Raw genomic sequence first — 13392 nt, 5'->3', positions numbered from 1 at the left:
CTCTTTCAGCTGGTTGTTTGACTCAAACCCTGGGTGTTTGACCCTTTGCCATATACTCTATACATTTATGAATGCAATTTCTAGGCAACAGGCAGAAGGTTTCCAGTTCTGTGAGGTCAGGATAAGAGCTTTGCTTTTGGCTTATGATGTGCCTTGGCAGTTGCATTGCATTCTAGTGTGAAGCAACCTGGATGAGGCTGCTCTGAAGGAGGTCTAGGCTCAACCTTAGGAGCAGAGTTAGTTCTTGTTAAGGTGCTCTTGCCTCGGTGTCCCCCTTAAAAACTGCAGGTTGCTGCTGTCCTTTACACTACCAGTTGTTGTGCTTTTTTTTTTTAATCCAAAATTGGTAAGTGATGAGTAATAGATGTTTAATCTTGCTTTATGCCAAGCTAATCTGACCCCATCATATACTGGTTCTAGTTACTCTGACATCTTAAGAAATGCTCATTCTTATTTCTTACAAACTATCCCTATAAATGTATACAAAAAATAAATAAATTGTAACTAGAAATCGTATAAAGACGCACAATCTTTTTTTTTTTTTAACAATGAGGGAAAACTAGCAGCTTATTTGCTCTTACAAACAGAATTTTTTTTTTGATCAGTCCATGTTGAAAGAGGACCTTGCTTTCAATGGCATCAGGGAGCAAAATTAAGATCTGGGTGTATCATTGTACATCAGGAAAATTAAACATCATTCACTGTATATGGTGAAAAAGAAACTGACAAACTGGTACTAAGTACAAACATTACAGTACTTCTACTTTAAGCTAAAACAAAACAGGTTTCATCTCATTTCTGTGAAAACAAGTGTATATGTAGCCATCTAGCCTCTAACCTGTGACAGTGCATTTGCTGGCGTCTCCGGTGGGCAGAGCCCTGATGCGGTAGGGTGAATAAGGGATCTCATCCCCTCCATACTTAATGAGGATGGTGTATCTACCAGTCATGTCTGGCACATATGACACCAGGTAGGTCCCATCGTGGTTGTCACGAATGTTAGCCTTCTTAGGCTTCCCCTCTGGGTCCTGCAGAAACCAACGGCGGTGTTATCGAAGTTTGAAAACCATCACAAAAATCATTTATTTTTACGTTTATTTGTATAATGTAAGCACTCACAGTGATTTGCACTGCCAACAGTCCCTCTCCGGCATCTTTGGCATCAATGGTGAATTCGACTGGAAGAGAGGCGGGCACGCCTGTGGTGTTGAGGCCGGGTCCGCTCGCACGCACTTTGCTGGCATCGTGGGTGGGGAGAACCTTCACCTTGTAGGGGCTGACAGAAAAAGAAGGTACAGTTTGAACAGGCAAGTAATGCTCAGAAAAGATTGATAGCCAAAACTACAAATTACAATTGTCCACATGCAACCCTTGTGTTTGGCTACAGAAAATGAATGTTTTAATAACTCTAGCCCGAGTGAGGATATCTAAAAAAAACAAAACAAAAAAACAAAACACAGCGTTGTTGGGCAACCAGGGTTTTTTGGCTTGCTACCTCTGATTGTGCACTGCTAAAACTTTGATTTGACTACAGAACATGTTCTTATCTCTTCTTTGTTGACAAGGCAATGGGAGACACCGATAAGGTAGTGCCAGTCCTAACCTTGTCCACAGGAATTTTTAACATTTATGATTACTGACTGTATCAAAGAATGAAGGAACAGAAAACGCTTGTACGTAATCCAACACAAAAGCTGCTGCAAGTGTCGCTGGTTTTGGACAAGACCTAAGAGTTTTCTCAGTCTTTGAGTGAGCTGCTTTGACTGCACACTGATGTAATCACTTGTCAGCGCTGTTAGAAAAGTTGTGCACATGCAGAGCTATTTAGTAGGTGAATGGAGGTCACAAATGACTGAAAAAGTCTTTGTGTTATCAAGATAAGCGGTTTGGACAATAACGAGGCAAGTATCCACCACCTATACTCAGTTAGCTGCAGTGGAGTTTTTCTTTTTTTTTTTTTTCTTAAAAAAGGGGGCTGTGTGAATGCAATTATTTATGAGAAACAAAGGAGTTGAATCTCAGTTTTATATTATATTTCTTTCATACTGGATCTTTAATTTTACATCATAAATGTATTGAATTCAACAGTGGATATTCTTGAACTTCAAAAATATCTAAAAAAGGGACAGAGAGTTAACCCTCTGACAAGGGTTCGGCCACACCCCTGCCAGCTGCAAACTCAAGACGAGGCTCAGATAAGAGTGAAAGGACCACATAATTGGATGCAAACTCCTCAGGCACAGGAGTTAGCCTCAGCTATTTTTACATGCTAGAATCAATGGAATTAAAATTGAATTCAATCAGATAAAATCATTCTAAGCTAAAAAGGGAATACCTGTCAAAGCACATAAACCTGCCAAGTTTAAGCCTTTCTGGATTAAAACCTTCAAATTTGTCCATTCTGAGTTATGGCTGTTTTTTTTCCACTCCATTAAGAGCTCCTGCCTTATTTAATTATGTGAAATACAAAGCTGATGTGAAATCAACAGTCTTTTTGTGATTCAGTGCACAGAGTCAAAGTGTGCTGGTGAGTCATACCCCATAGCCTTTACAAAAGGCACAATCCAACATCTGCACCCTAAAAAGTCAACCTAATGTGTTTGACTTGGTTTTTAGCCTCTAGGTTTTAGGTAATCCTAAATCTAAAATAGTTTTCCTGAAATAACATTGGCTTGTTACAATACTATTTATGTGGAAAAGAAAATCTGCCAAGACTGAGCTATAGTTCTAGTTTTCTACCTTTTTAAACAAGCATGTAGCAGCACCAATATTCAGGTGTTAGTAACTTTTGATGCTCCATAAAATATGTGCATGTTTATGTGATTTTGTGCATTACCTGCGTGGGATCTCTTCATCAGCGTATAAGACATTGATAGAATAGGGTCCCTCTCTGGTGGGAACATAGTTGACTGTGTGAATCTGGTCGCCGTTGTCCACTACTTCTACTGGCTCCACAACACCTACAGACACACAGAAACAGAGACAAGGTCAACAACAAGTGTTTTAATTCGGCTTCAACTCGAACTTTAATCATTAATAGTGATTCAGAAACATTTGAAGATGCGGAACCTTTGGGCCCTTGTACGCGGACTTGCAGTGGGGCCACTCCAGCTTTGGAGGCGTCCACTGTGAAAGTCTGTGGGATGTTGGCTCTAACGTTGTTGCCCAGGCCAGAACCCTGGCACTTCACCTTGGTACTGTCCACTGTATCACTGACTGGCACTGAGAAGGGACTACCTGCTCAGAAAAAGACAGAGCAATGCTCAGACAGGAAGGTTTTTATATATAAATAAAAAAATTAAATAGAAAATGTGTCAGTTTCTTCTTCTAATGTTCTTCCACTTGGTACTCATGAGCCTTGTATCTATTGTCTCAAAAAAATATCACAGTATCTCTGTTCGGCAAAAGCAAATAAACCTTTAATTTAGGATGAAATACAGAAATCTTACAATGAATTATTTTTTAACATAAAGCTACCTGTGATAGGTTGTCCTCCATAGGTGATGTTGAGGTTGTATGTGCCAGGCTCATATGGAACGTACTCCACGCTGCAGCTGCCATCTTTGTTATCAGTGCAGGACATTTTGGCCTCTGATGGACCTTCCATTGCTAGTCCAAGACCACCAGTGCCTGCTCCTCTGCAGATAGAGAACAAACATTTAAAACACAAGCAGGAAACACCTCAGTGACGTTTGTGATTTCCACCGAGGTTTGGTCTGACGTACCGGGTTTCCACTGTGAACTTGTTCGGCTTGTTGGTGATGCCACCTTTCAACCCAGGACCATGCACACGAACACGAGCTGGGTCGCAGCCTTCAGTGACTGCAACGCGGAATGGACTCTTTGGCACCGGAGAGCCATCGTAGCAAACCTCCACATTGTGTGGGCCTGAAACATGCACGCATTATCAAGTAAGCTTTATAATCAAATAGCAGAATCAGACAGTAAACATCTGCTTCCAAAAGGCATTTTTAAAGTTGAACTCACCCTCCTCATAAGGAGTATACTCTACACTATAGGTTCCATCTCCGAGGTCAGTGATCAGGGAGTCTGTGCGACTTCCAGATGGGTTGCTGATGAGTGTTTTGATGTGTTCGCCTCCAGTCTGTGTGAGAGCACGAGCATCCACGGTGAAGTCTGTGGTTGCTTCGCGGAACACTCCTAAAAACACAGGAAGAACATATAGCATGTTTAGAAGCATACACAGGCGCTGATGATTATATTTAGGTAAGCTCTAATTTGACTTTTTTTTTTCCCCCAAAAAAAACCTACTTTGAAGAGTTATAATCATATAAAATGGGGCTCAACTTTAATATCTTCACTCCCTAACCCAATTCAATTCTCACAGTTCACGTGGGTTCTCAGTTCAGGCACTGTCAGAAACGGTCTCATTTCAATAAATAAACAATAAAAATAAATGTGAAAACGTTAACACAATTGACAAAACGATAGGATTCAAAACCACATATGAACTATTAGTTTCTCGCAGCTGGTTCCGTTACCTTTCCCCTCCACTCCTGGGCCGAACACTCGGACTCCGCCTGTGTCAACCGCAGGCTCCACGTTAAGCCGAGCAGGGAAGTTGGGCACATCCTGGCCACCGTAGCGGATAGTGAGAGTGTACGAGCCAGGGTAGAGAGGGATGTAGGTGATGGTGTAGGTCCCATCTCCATTGTCCTGGATGTGAACCTCTGCTTCAGTGCCGCTGTCTGAGATAATCTCAATAGTCAGCTCAGCTGGACCAGCGTTGGTACAGTCCACGACAAACTCCCCCATCTCCCCAACCTTGGCACGCTCCAGGCCTGGGCCAGAGCAGCGAACCTGAGGGGAGGTGAGAGGGAACGGGGATAAATGATCAATCAAAAACAAACAAAACTGTAATTAATTCCACAAATGTGGAGGAATAGTGTTTATCATAAACTGTGGCCAACCTTGGAGGGGTCTGTAGCAGGGTACGCTGTAGGGGTGAAGGGGGATCCAGGGATTGGTACTCCATCATAGGTCAGTTCAACCTGGTATGGCCCTGCCTCACGTGGGATGAACTTCACCTGACTGGTCTCTGGGCTCAGCCCTGGCTCAACCTGGGGAAAGAATCATTAATAGCATGATATGTCATTGTTAAGAAATTAACACGAAGGCATTCATAATCTAAACGCATAAAATAAGGATCACATGCAATATGATCTCTTCATGGTCAATAAGGTTCTAAAGAAAAGAAAATTTACCTTGCTGGTCACCGGCTTCCCAGACGGTCCGGTCACCTTGGCAGCAACCTTGCCCTGACCACCAGCGCCCTTTGACTTTACAGTCACTTCCTGGTCTTTGCCTACTGTCATCTCTACAACGACGCAAGAAAAAATATTGCTGTAAGAATACAGACAGTTCTGAGCTGCAATACTCAAAACATTCATGTTCAGTCAAAACACGTCAAAATCAGAAGTATGAAGACAGAATAATGTAAAAGAAATTTGGAAAAAAAAAAAAGAAAACGACACCTCTAAAAATCATGATCTACAAGTCTAACTTAGAATAACCATCTATTTTGGAGAACTCTTTAGTTTTTCATCAGCAGAAATGGGCAACATAACCTACAGTTCATATTTTCCTTTCAAGTAGCCAGACTTTATTGCAATGTTTTAAAGTGGTCTCAACAAATATTATCCAGCCTTTGGGGGTCTTTTCAGAAAAGCCTGGATAATTCCCCATTTTCAAAGAAATTTGTTTTCTGTTGGTTTATTTTTTAAGCCATTTAACACGGAGCTATTAATCATTCAAATGTATAAATGGCACTCAGCTAAAGTAATGAACCAGTGTCGTGTTCACACATAACAGACAACTTAGCAGAGAAATCCTTACAAATTGTGTCTTTAGGTACTTTTTTTATTTATTTTTTTTTAAATTTAATTTAATTTATCAGCAGCCTGTCACAGCCTGACGCATAATTTGTTTCCATTTCTTTAGTTGCATCTACAGAAAATGCCCAGGATAACACTGACAGATACGAAATAGAATTTTTGAACCAACAAGGTGATTCCCTGAAAAGGTGTTATATTTCTCAGCATGGAGTGCAGTGTGTCCTTAAAACATTTGAGGAAACTGGCAAGTGGAGGACAAAAGAAGAAGTGTCAGGCCTAAAAAAATAAAAACCATTTGCAGAGCATAAACGGTAAAGAAATAATGGATAGTTCAAGAATTTTGCACAATACTGTAAATAGTCAAATCAAGATGGCATCATTTTCACACAGCTCAGGTTAGCCTTTTAAGAGTGAAAAATTAAAAGAAAAAAAAAAAAACCTTGAGCAACAGAAACATAATTTAGGTCCGACTACGTGTTATCCACTAAACCCAAAATGATCATGAAGCATGTGGGCTGAAAGGGAATTACGTACTGTCTCCCAGGCCTGTTACATTGACCTTGCTGAGGTCAAGCGTAGGTGCTACAGCAACATTGAAGGGGCTCTTGGGAATGTTATCACCGCCGTACGTCACAGCAACTCCCAGAGGACCCTAGTTGCAGGAAGGAGAGAAATTTACTTGGATGCAATCACACAAACCTTTAAGTCACTAAAAATACATATACCAGACTTAATGTAGTTGGCGAAATTGTTTTCAGAGATGAAGTTCAACTTCTTGTTTAGAGATAAGGAGAATAATTCTAAAAAAGGTTTAAGGTAGCACAAACACCACAGACTGAAAACACTTGAGTAAACCTTCTCCGATAGATGAGATGGAGCACGTAGTGTACAAAAGGTAAAGATTTTATTTGACTCGAAATTAACTGACCTACAGGCTGTAATGGAAAAATGAAAACCTGCACACTGCAACACCAACTATGTCCTTAATCTACACTTTCACAGGGTGTGATTATGCATTAAAATGTTCGAAAGCTTCTCTCATCTTACCTGCTGCACAGGTGTATATTTTACAGTGTGTGTGTTGTCATGGTTATTGATGATTTCGAAGTCCTTGACGGCCTCTCCTTTGGTTGGGCCGCTGAAGTTGCAGTCCAGGTTTGCTTTTCCAGCTCCTTTAGTGCTCACAGTGAAGTGAGTGGGCTTGTTCAATTCTACCCCTGAAAGCAAAAAACAAAAAAAACTTATTAATTCAAAGAATATAAACAAAAAACAACTTGTTAAAACTGGCTCCTACAATAGCATTTGCTATCACCAATTTACCAGCTTCTTTTTCTTGTATATAAATTTGATGTTTCAACATCTTAGAAAGGATTACTTTAGGTGACACATAAAGTTGTAGCTAAATCTAGTCCAAGCAAATCAATTGAAATTTACTTTTAATTCAATCAAGCTTCTGTTAAAGAGGGTAATTATTTGCATTTACTTAAAAATGCAGGTTTTAAGCTTCCTCATTTGTTCAAATATACAAAAAAGCCAATTAAAACATGTTCAGTTTGTCAATACTGCTTCTTGCACTAATTTACCTTGAAACAAAGTGTGGCAATTAAATAAGTTTTTGGTAATAAGCTTCTTATTATAATTTGTGATATGAATTGTCAGTTTGTCACTATTTTACAGAGTTACTGTAATCGTACCACTGCGACTGAGTCCTGGTCCCTCGGCCTTGACTTTGCTGGCATCATGAGAAGGATCCACTTTGACTCTGATAGGCGTCATTGGAATAGCCTAAACAACAAACACGTTATTGTAAGCAGAATACACTCAAACTACAAGTACTCCGATTCATGATTTAAACTCACCTTTTCAGCAAACAGCACCATGATGGTGTAGCTGCCTGCTCCAGGAGGAGTGTATTTGACAGTGAAGGTGTCGTTGTCATTCCTAATGATGTCAAAGTCAATGTCGGCCTCTGCAGGTCCCACCACACCAGGGGCGCACTTGATTCCGATGCTGATGTCACCTGCGGGTAGAAGATAATCGTATCAGCCTCCGTTTTGCCTCAGTGAGATAATTTTTTTAAAGTCCTCCCAATTTATAACTCAATTTATTCACTTTATGCCAAGCTCTTAATTCAGCTGAGGGGTCGAGTCAGTGCCTGATCAAAATGTGAGCCTAAAGTTAAAGATTAAGAGATTCAACGGCACCAGGATCAAATGAGTCAATGAAAGGAGGAAACTAATTTATAAAATGGAGAGCTTGCAGGGGACTCTACACTATAAGGTCTACCACTCTTAGCCAGTGGAACGAGAGGAGGAAGTCTTCTCCCTTCATGGAAGTCTCTACATGTAAATTTAGAAGACGGAAAGAGTGAGCTTGATGGCAGAAGGGATGTGAACTGGCCAAATAAGACAGAGGAAGTAAACCAACAGAACAACTCTGGAACTGGTGAAAAGAAAATAAGGGTGATGACTGAAATGATGGCTCTATCCAAGGGGCATCTTCAAACCTTGATTAAACTAAGAGACAAGAACGCTGGCTTGATGGAAGGGGAGGGGAAGGTGAACAGATTAACCCAGCTTCGGGTACTCTCTTCATTCTTCAGATTATTCACAAAGAGCCTTTGAAAGCCAAATAGGAAAGTTCTCAGTTTTTCTATGCAGCATTAATTTTTTTTCTTCAGAAAGGTGAAACCTCTAAAATAAGTTTTTTTTTTTGGAGTTCTTGATATTTTGCAAAAGAGGATTACCTAAATTTTCTTCAAAGTAATGCCATTTTCATCAGCCTCAGTTATATTGTAGACTTAATGCCAATATATACACATACTGTGCCTTTACTGGATCATCAGATCAGTAATATCATATGACATCATCTAAGAACCTCTGTCAGAGAGTCCTTTATTCAAAGTTGGATTGTGAATCTCCCCTCAAAAGCTATGTTTTAAAAGACTTCAATCACAGCTATAGAAAACTATTACATGATAAATTAGCAGATTGCAGTAGTTTCATGTAACATTACCTTGACCAGCCTCTGCGCAATCTACGGTGAAGTATGTTGGCTCAAAGGCCTTCAGTCCAGTCTTGGCCACTCCAGGTCCAGATACCTTCACTTTGTTAGGGTGGCAGCCTGCTCCAATATTCATCTGTTGTCAGAAACAGCATTGTTTAAGAGATTTGAGACGTGGCAAAAGAGAACCCCCATCAAAATATGCATCTGTGTTCACTCACCCTGAATGGACTATCAGGGATGTTAACACCCCCCCAGGACACCATGACTGTGTGCTTTACAGGTTTACGTGGGGTGTAAGTGCAGGTGTATGTGCCGTTGCCATTATCCTTAACCTGGACATCCAAAGGATTGCCCTCTCCATCCTGTGAGAAAACACAATACTTCAGATCTGATTCTCTCTTTTTACTTGTTAATAAAATGCTTTATATACAGACTTCTGAGCCTGATCTTTTGGTCTTAGCTGGTCAAGCTCAAATCTGATTTCGGTCACCAAGGTGATGTGCCTTTGTCAAAAAAATGAAGGACTAAGTATGGAGGTAATGCACCCATACAATACCTGAGCCACAGTCTTCAGAGGAGCTTTTCCTCCTTGCTTGGCATCAACTGTGAACTCTGTGGGCTTTCCAACAGCCAGACCACTGCTCTGAAGGCCTGGACCATATGCCTTAACCTGAGACACACACGATAATTAACAATCACAAAGCAAAAAATAAAGTTGTATTATTGTTTTTCAGCCACACCCTCATCACAAAAGCTCTGGTGTGTGTGTGATACCTTGTCAGGGTAAAAGTCTTTCCCTGGTGGGTTGACAATCTCAGCCATGAAGGGAGAGTGCTGGATGTCCTCATTGTTGCAGAGAACATGGACAGCATACTCCCCAGGCTCTGTGGGCCAATAGCGCACATCGCAGGAGCCATCGCCCTTGTCGTCACATTCGATCTTGGCCTGAGATGGACCTTCCACAGAGAAACCTGAACAAGATAAACACATACAGCTTAGTGTTACAAAAGATACTTTCAGGACTCTCTTACTGTGCTTTTATATCTCTGTGGTCACGCTGCCCGACTTACCCAGTGTACCGACATTGTCTCCAACAGCCTCCACCACAAAGTCAGCAGATTTGCCAACAACACCTCCCTCCAGCCCTGGACCCCAGGCCCTCACCTTCTGCGGGCCGGCTTCAGCGCCAATCTTGACCTCAATGGGACTAAATGAAGTAAGTGGTGATCAGTCACAATGAAGCCTTGGATACTTCAATTGCAGTATTTGCTGGTGCACACTGAATTGCTAGTGTTTCAGCATGTGTACCTGCGAGGAATGTGCTGTCCTCCCCAGGTGATGGTGATGCTGTATGTTCCGGGTGTGGTGGGGTAGTAATCAAATGCGTACACTCCGTCACCGAGATCTTTCCTTTTACATGGCTCCTCAAGTCCCTCTATAAACACAATGCATCTTAGTTTTAGTAATTGTGATCAACTCTCAGGTGAAGGCATATATAAAAATAAAAAATAAAAAAAATCCCTGTATTAGTGGCGAGTTGATGAGATAATGTTAAGCTGGACTAAATCTACATACACCTAAAATTAGCACACCATGGATCTTAATGATCACTTGCAACTTCCTGCGCAGGCTGTTGGTCTTCTGGGTTTATCAGCCAGAAAAAGGGCCGTCTTTTAACTTCCTGTCCAAACAGGAGGTGGGGCTGTGTTACTTGTAATCACTTTGTGGCAGCATTTTAGTAAATATTCGGGCAGTTTTTAAAATCGGAGCAGTGCAGCTGAACGACTGACGAGAGAAAATGAACAAGACTCCCTCCACAGAAGGTTTGCATGTTACAGGGAGATGTAATATTCTTATTTTTCTACAAAATGTACTCTTAAGCAAAAAAAAGAGAAATCACTTAATCACATTATGGAAAATAAACTATTCATTATTATGAGACTGAGGTAAAAGAAAAGCTAAACTCTTCATTTGTATTTTTTGGTCTTTTTTGGAATTCAAATCTTTCATCACACATAGCTGATATTAAAATAATCAAATCAAATTAGTTATGGGAACAAATGCAACACACTGCTGACAAAATACTCATTTCTGTAGCTGAAATATCTAAACAGAACATGCTTTTTGTGACCAAATCTTCCTTTTTTGTATCCCTCCCCTTCATTCTTTGCCCATCTATTCATGGGCGTGCAGAGCCTGGATGCCGCACCAAACTCTGAATTTAAACTTTAAACCGACCACCACTGACTTCCTTTAAATTTGAGTAAATTATAATCCAACAGGTGCCTCTAATAGATTAGAGAATCCATTTGCATCAACAAGTAAGAAAGTATTAGAATGACAAGTGTGAGTTTGTTTCTCTCAAGTGAGTCCAGCAAAGTGACTATTGTGCATCCATAGGTAGCAAAATCAAAGTTCCAACAATATGTGGTGCGGCAGTCTGACAAATACCCATTTAGAGGTGCTGACTGGACCAGTTCTCTTGTACATCTTTGGAATCAGCTAGTTGTTACTGGTAGTTAAGGGATGGTTCATGGTCATAATGCGATGGTATTAAGGTTTTAAGTTTAATGGCAGTATGTGTTACGACAAAATGTGTGTTAATACACTGTTATTTTTCCAACTACTGAGTAAGAGTGAATGAGACGCATTTCAGCCTTTTCATTGTTGGACCAAGTTTTTATAAAGTGGATTTATCATGAAACATGACCCTGATTGCAAAGTTCAAATTCAACTGTTTTAAGCAGCATTAATTACACGATATCAAAAGGTAGTACATCTTTCTTATAAATTCCTTAGATTTCTTGTGGTTAAAGTAGGTGTAAGTAGATAAAGAGATGCTTGAAAGAGATTATTGCTGTAAAACCAAGACAGTTGTTCATAGTGTAACTCACTGGGGCCCTTGATGGAGACTTTGAGCTCTCCGGTGCCGGCTCCTTTTGTGTAAACCTTGAAGTCAGCAGTCTCCTTCACCCTCAGGCCCTTTGGCTGCAGGCCACGTCCCTTTGCTCTGCAGAGGCTGGGATTGCACGCTGTGGATAGAGACACAGAAGGAAGAAGTCAGAGGGCATCACACAAAAAGACAGCTCTGACATTGGGACCACATGCAACCTCACTGGTGGTTTTAGTGTGAAGAAGTGGAATGAGTTGTGGCGTGAATTATGCAAAACCTAAAATAATTTCCATTCAAAAAGTACATCCATGAGACACAAGGGTGCTGGTAAGCATTCCACACTTTTCAGTTGTTCGTTCCCTCCTTCCTGCAACCCTGCATACTGATCCACTGCCTCTTATATTTATCTCATCCTGCAGAGTGCATTTACAGACCACAGAGAAGGAAGTGGGCAATTGTCCTCACATAGGAAGTGGGATATCCATCATTCCTCCTGATTAAGAGGGTAAAAAGAAGAAGCTGCTGAGTCACAGCTAATTGCCTAGCAGGAAGCGGATAAAACATCCAGACCTGAAACCAGGTTTCACCACTACTTCATAGATCTATATGCTATTTTACCCGTGTATAAATTAGCATAAACACATTTCTCAATAATTATAGGCAGCTTATCAGCATTGGTGGAATGGTTATAAACTTCCTAATAAGATAAATAGTGTACAAAACCTTATCAAATGAGCTATATCAGAATGTTTGACCTTTCCTGCCAAGAAAGTGACTGCAGATTATTTGGATTGAATCTATTATTTAACAGCTAATTAATCAAACACAGACCTGATGATAAAGTTCTGAAATGTCAGATGTTGGCAGGTGTTAGTGGGTTTTAAACCATATATGCACGTACATGGTATTCTAATATTTGTTATATCTCAATAGTTCTGTGCATTTAAAGTACATGTGAGCATTCAGGATCTCAGTTCCAAAGTAGTCGCTCAGCAGAACTTGGATTTCCAACATTCGGAGCTACATTACTACCAAATGGTGGTAACATTAACATTCACAATAGTCTTGATATCCGAAATATACCAATACTTCTTATTCATCTATTAGGTATTCTGCAATTTATAAATGGAATTTTAACATTCACAATTATTCCATTACTGCCACTTGTTGTTTAGCAACAACTACATACTGTTGCAGCACTTTTTTTAGACTACTGGATCAAATGTTGATTTGAAGCCAAAATTGAGCACAAAACAAGTCGGTACAGCATGGAAACTACAAAAAAGCTTATTGAGCCTATTTTTATGATGCATGTAATTCATTTAGCTACAGACTAATTGTTTGTACTTTATGAAAGCTGTCGGGATAGGATTTAAAAAAAGGATGTTTTAAAGGACTTTATCAAGGACTTATATCTGCTTAAAAGGTTATCTAATTTCTTAGGGAGCAAAAGAGTCCTAGCTCTAGAAATATCTAGTACAAATAAATTTTTTTGTAAATTGAGTTATTCTGTAAATTAAAAACCACAAGTGAGCAGGAAGAAAGGACGCCTCAGTGGGTTGATTGAAAACAAACTGCTCTAAGTGGATTGGGATTGCATTGTAGCGTTTGTAATAAATGACAGAGCAGATTTTGGAA

The 13392-nt window shown here is 40.2% G+C and overlaps 1 protein-coding gene across 2 annotated transcripts in view; it reads right to left on the bottom strand.

Moving 5' to 3' along the window:
- flna (filamin A, alpha (actin binding protein 280)) overlaps positions 1–13392 on the bottom strand; it is a 52099-nt gene that overhangs the window by 10441 nt on the left and 28266 nt on the right. For both annotated transcript variants that reach the window (XM_072366677.1, XM_072366678.1), the window contains exons 10-30: positions 11756–11893; positions 10170–10296; positions 9932–10068; positions 9636–9832; positions 9418–9531; positions 9080–9223; positions 8871–8994; positions 7715–7875; positions 7550–7640; positions 6903–7072; positions 6390–6507; positions 5226–5338; positions 4932–5081; positions 4503–4821; positions 3988–4161; positions 3726–3888; positions 3478–3638; positions 3070–3237; positions 2837–2960; positions 1120–1276; positions 839–1028 (exon numbers count right to left, since the gene is read on the bottom strand). In XM_072366677.1, the coding sequence (XP_072222778.1) occupies positions 839–1028; positions 1120–1276; positions 2837–2960; positions 3070–3237; positions 3478–3638; positions 3726–3888; positions 3988–4161; positions 4503–4821; positions 4932–5081; positions 5226–5338; positions 6390–6507; positions 6903–7072; positions 7550–7640; positions 7715–7875; positions 8871–8994; positions 9080–9223; positions 9418–9531; positions 9636–9832; positions 9932–10068; positions 10170–10296; positions 11756–11893 (3240 nt within the window). The remainder of the gene's footprint in view (positions 1–838; positions 1029–1119; positions 1277–2836; positions 2961–3069; positions 3238–3477; positions 3639–3725; positions 3889–3987; positions 4162–4502; positions 4822–4931; positions 5082–5225; positions 5339–6389; positions 6508–6902; positions 7073–7549; positions 7641–7714; positions 7876–8870; positions 8995–9079; positions 9224–9417; positions 9532–9635; positions 9833–9931; positions 10069–10169; positions 10297–11755; positions 11894–13392) is intronic.

Source organism: Leuresthes tenuis, unplaced genomic scaffold (assembly GCF_036924035.1).
Source record: "Leuresthes tenuis unplaced genomic scaffold, fLeuTen1.0.hap1 SCAF_16, whole genome shotgun sequence".
Lineage (NCBI taxonomy): Eukaryota > Metazoa > Chordata > Actinopteri > Atheriniformes > Atherinopsidae > Leuresthes > Leuresthes tenuis.
The sequence above is the reverse complement of the archived record's forward strand: the minus strand, read 5'-3'. Positions and strand labels throughout refer to the sequence as shown.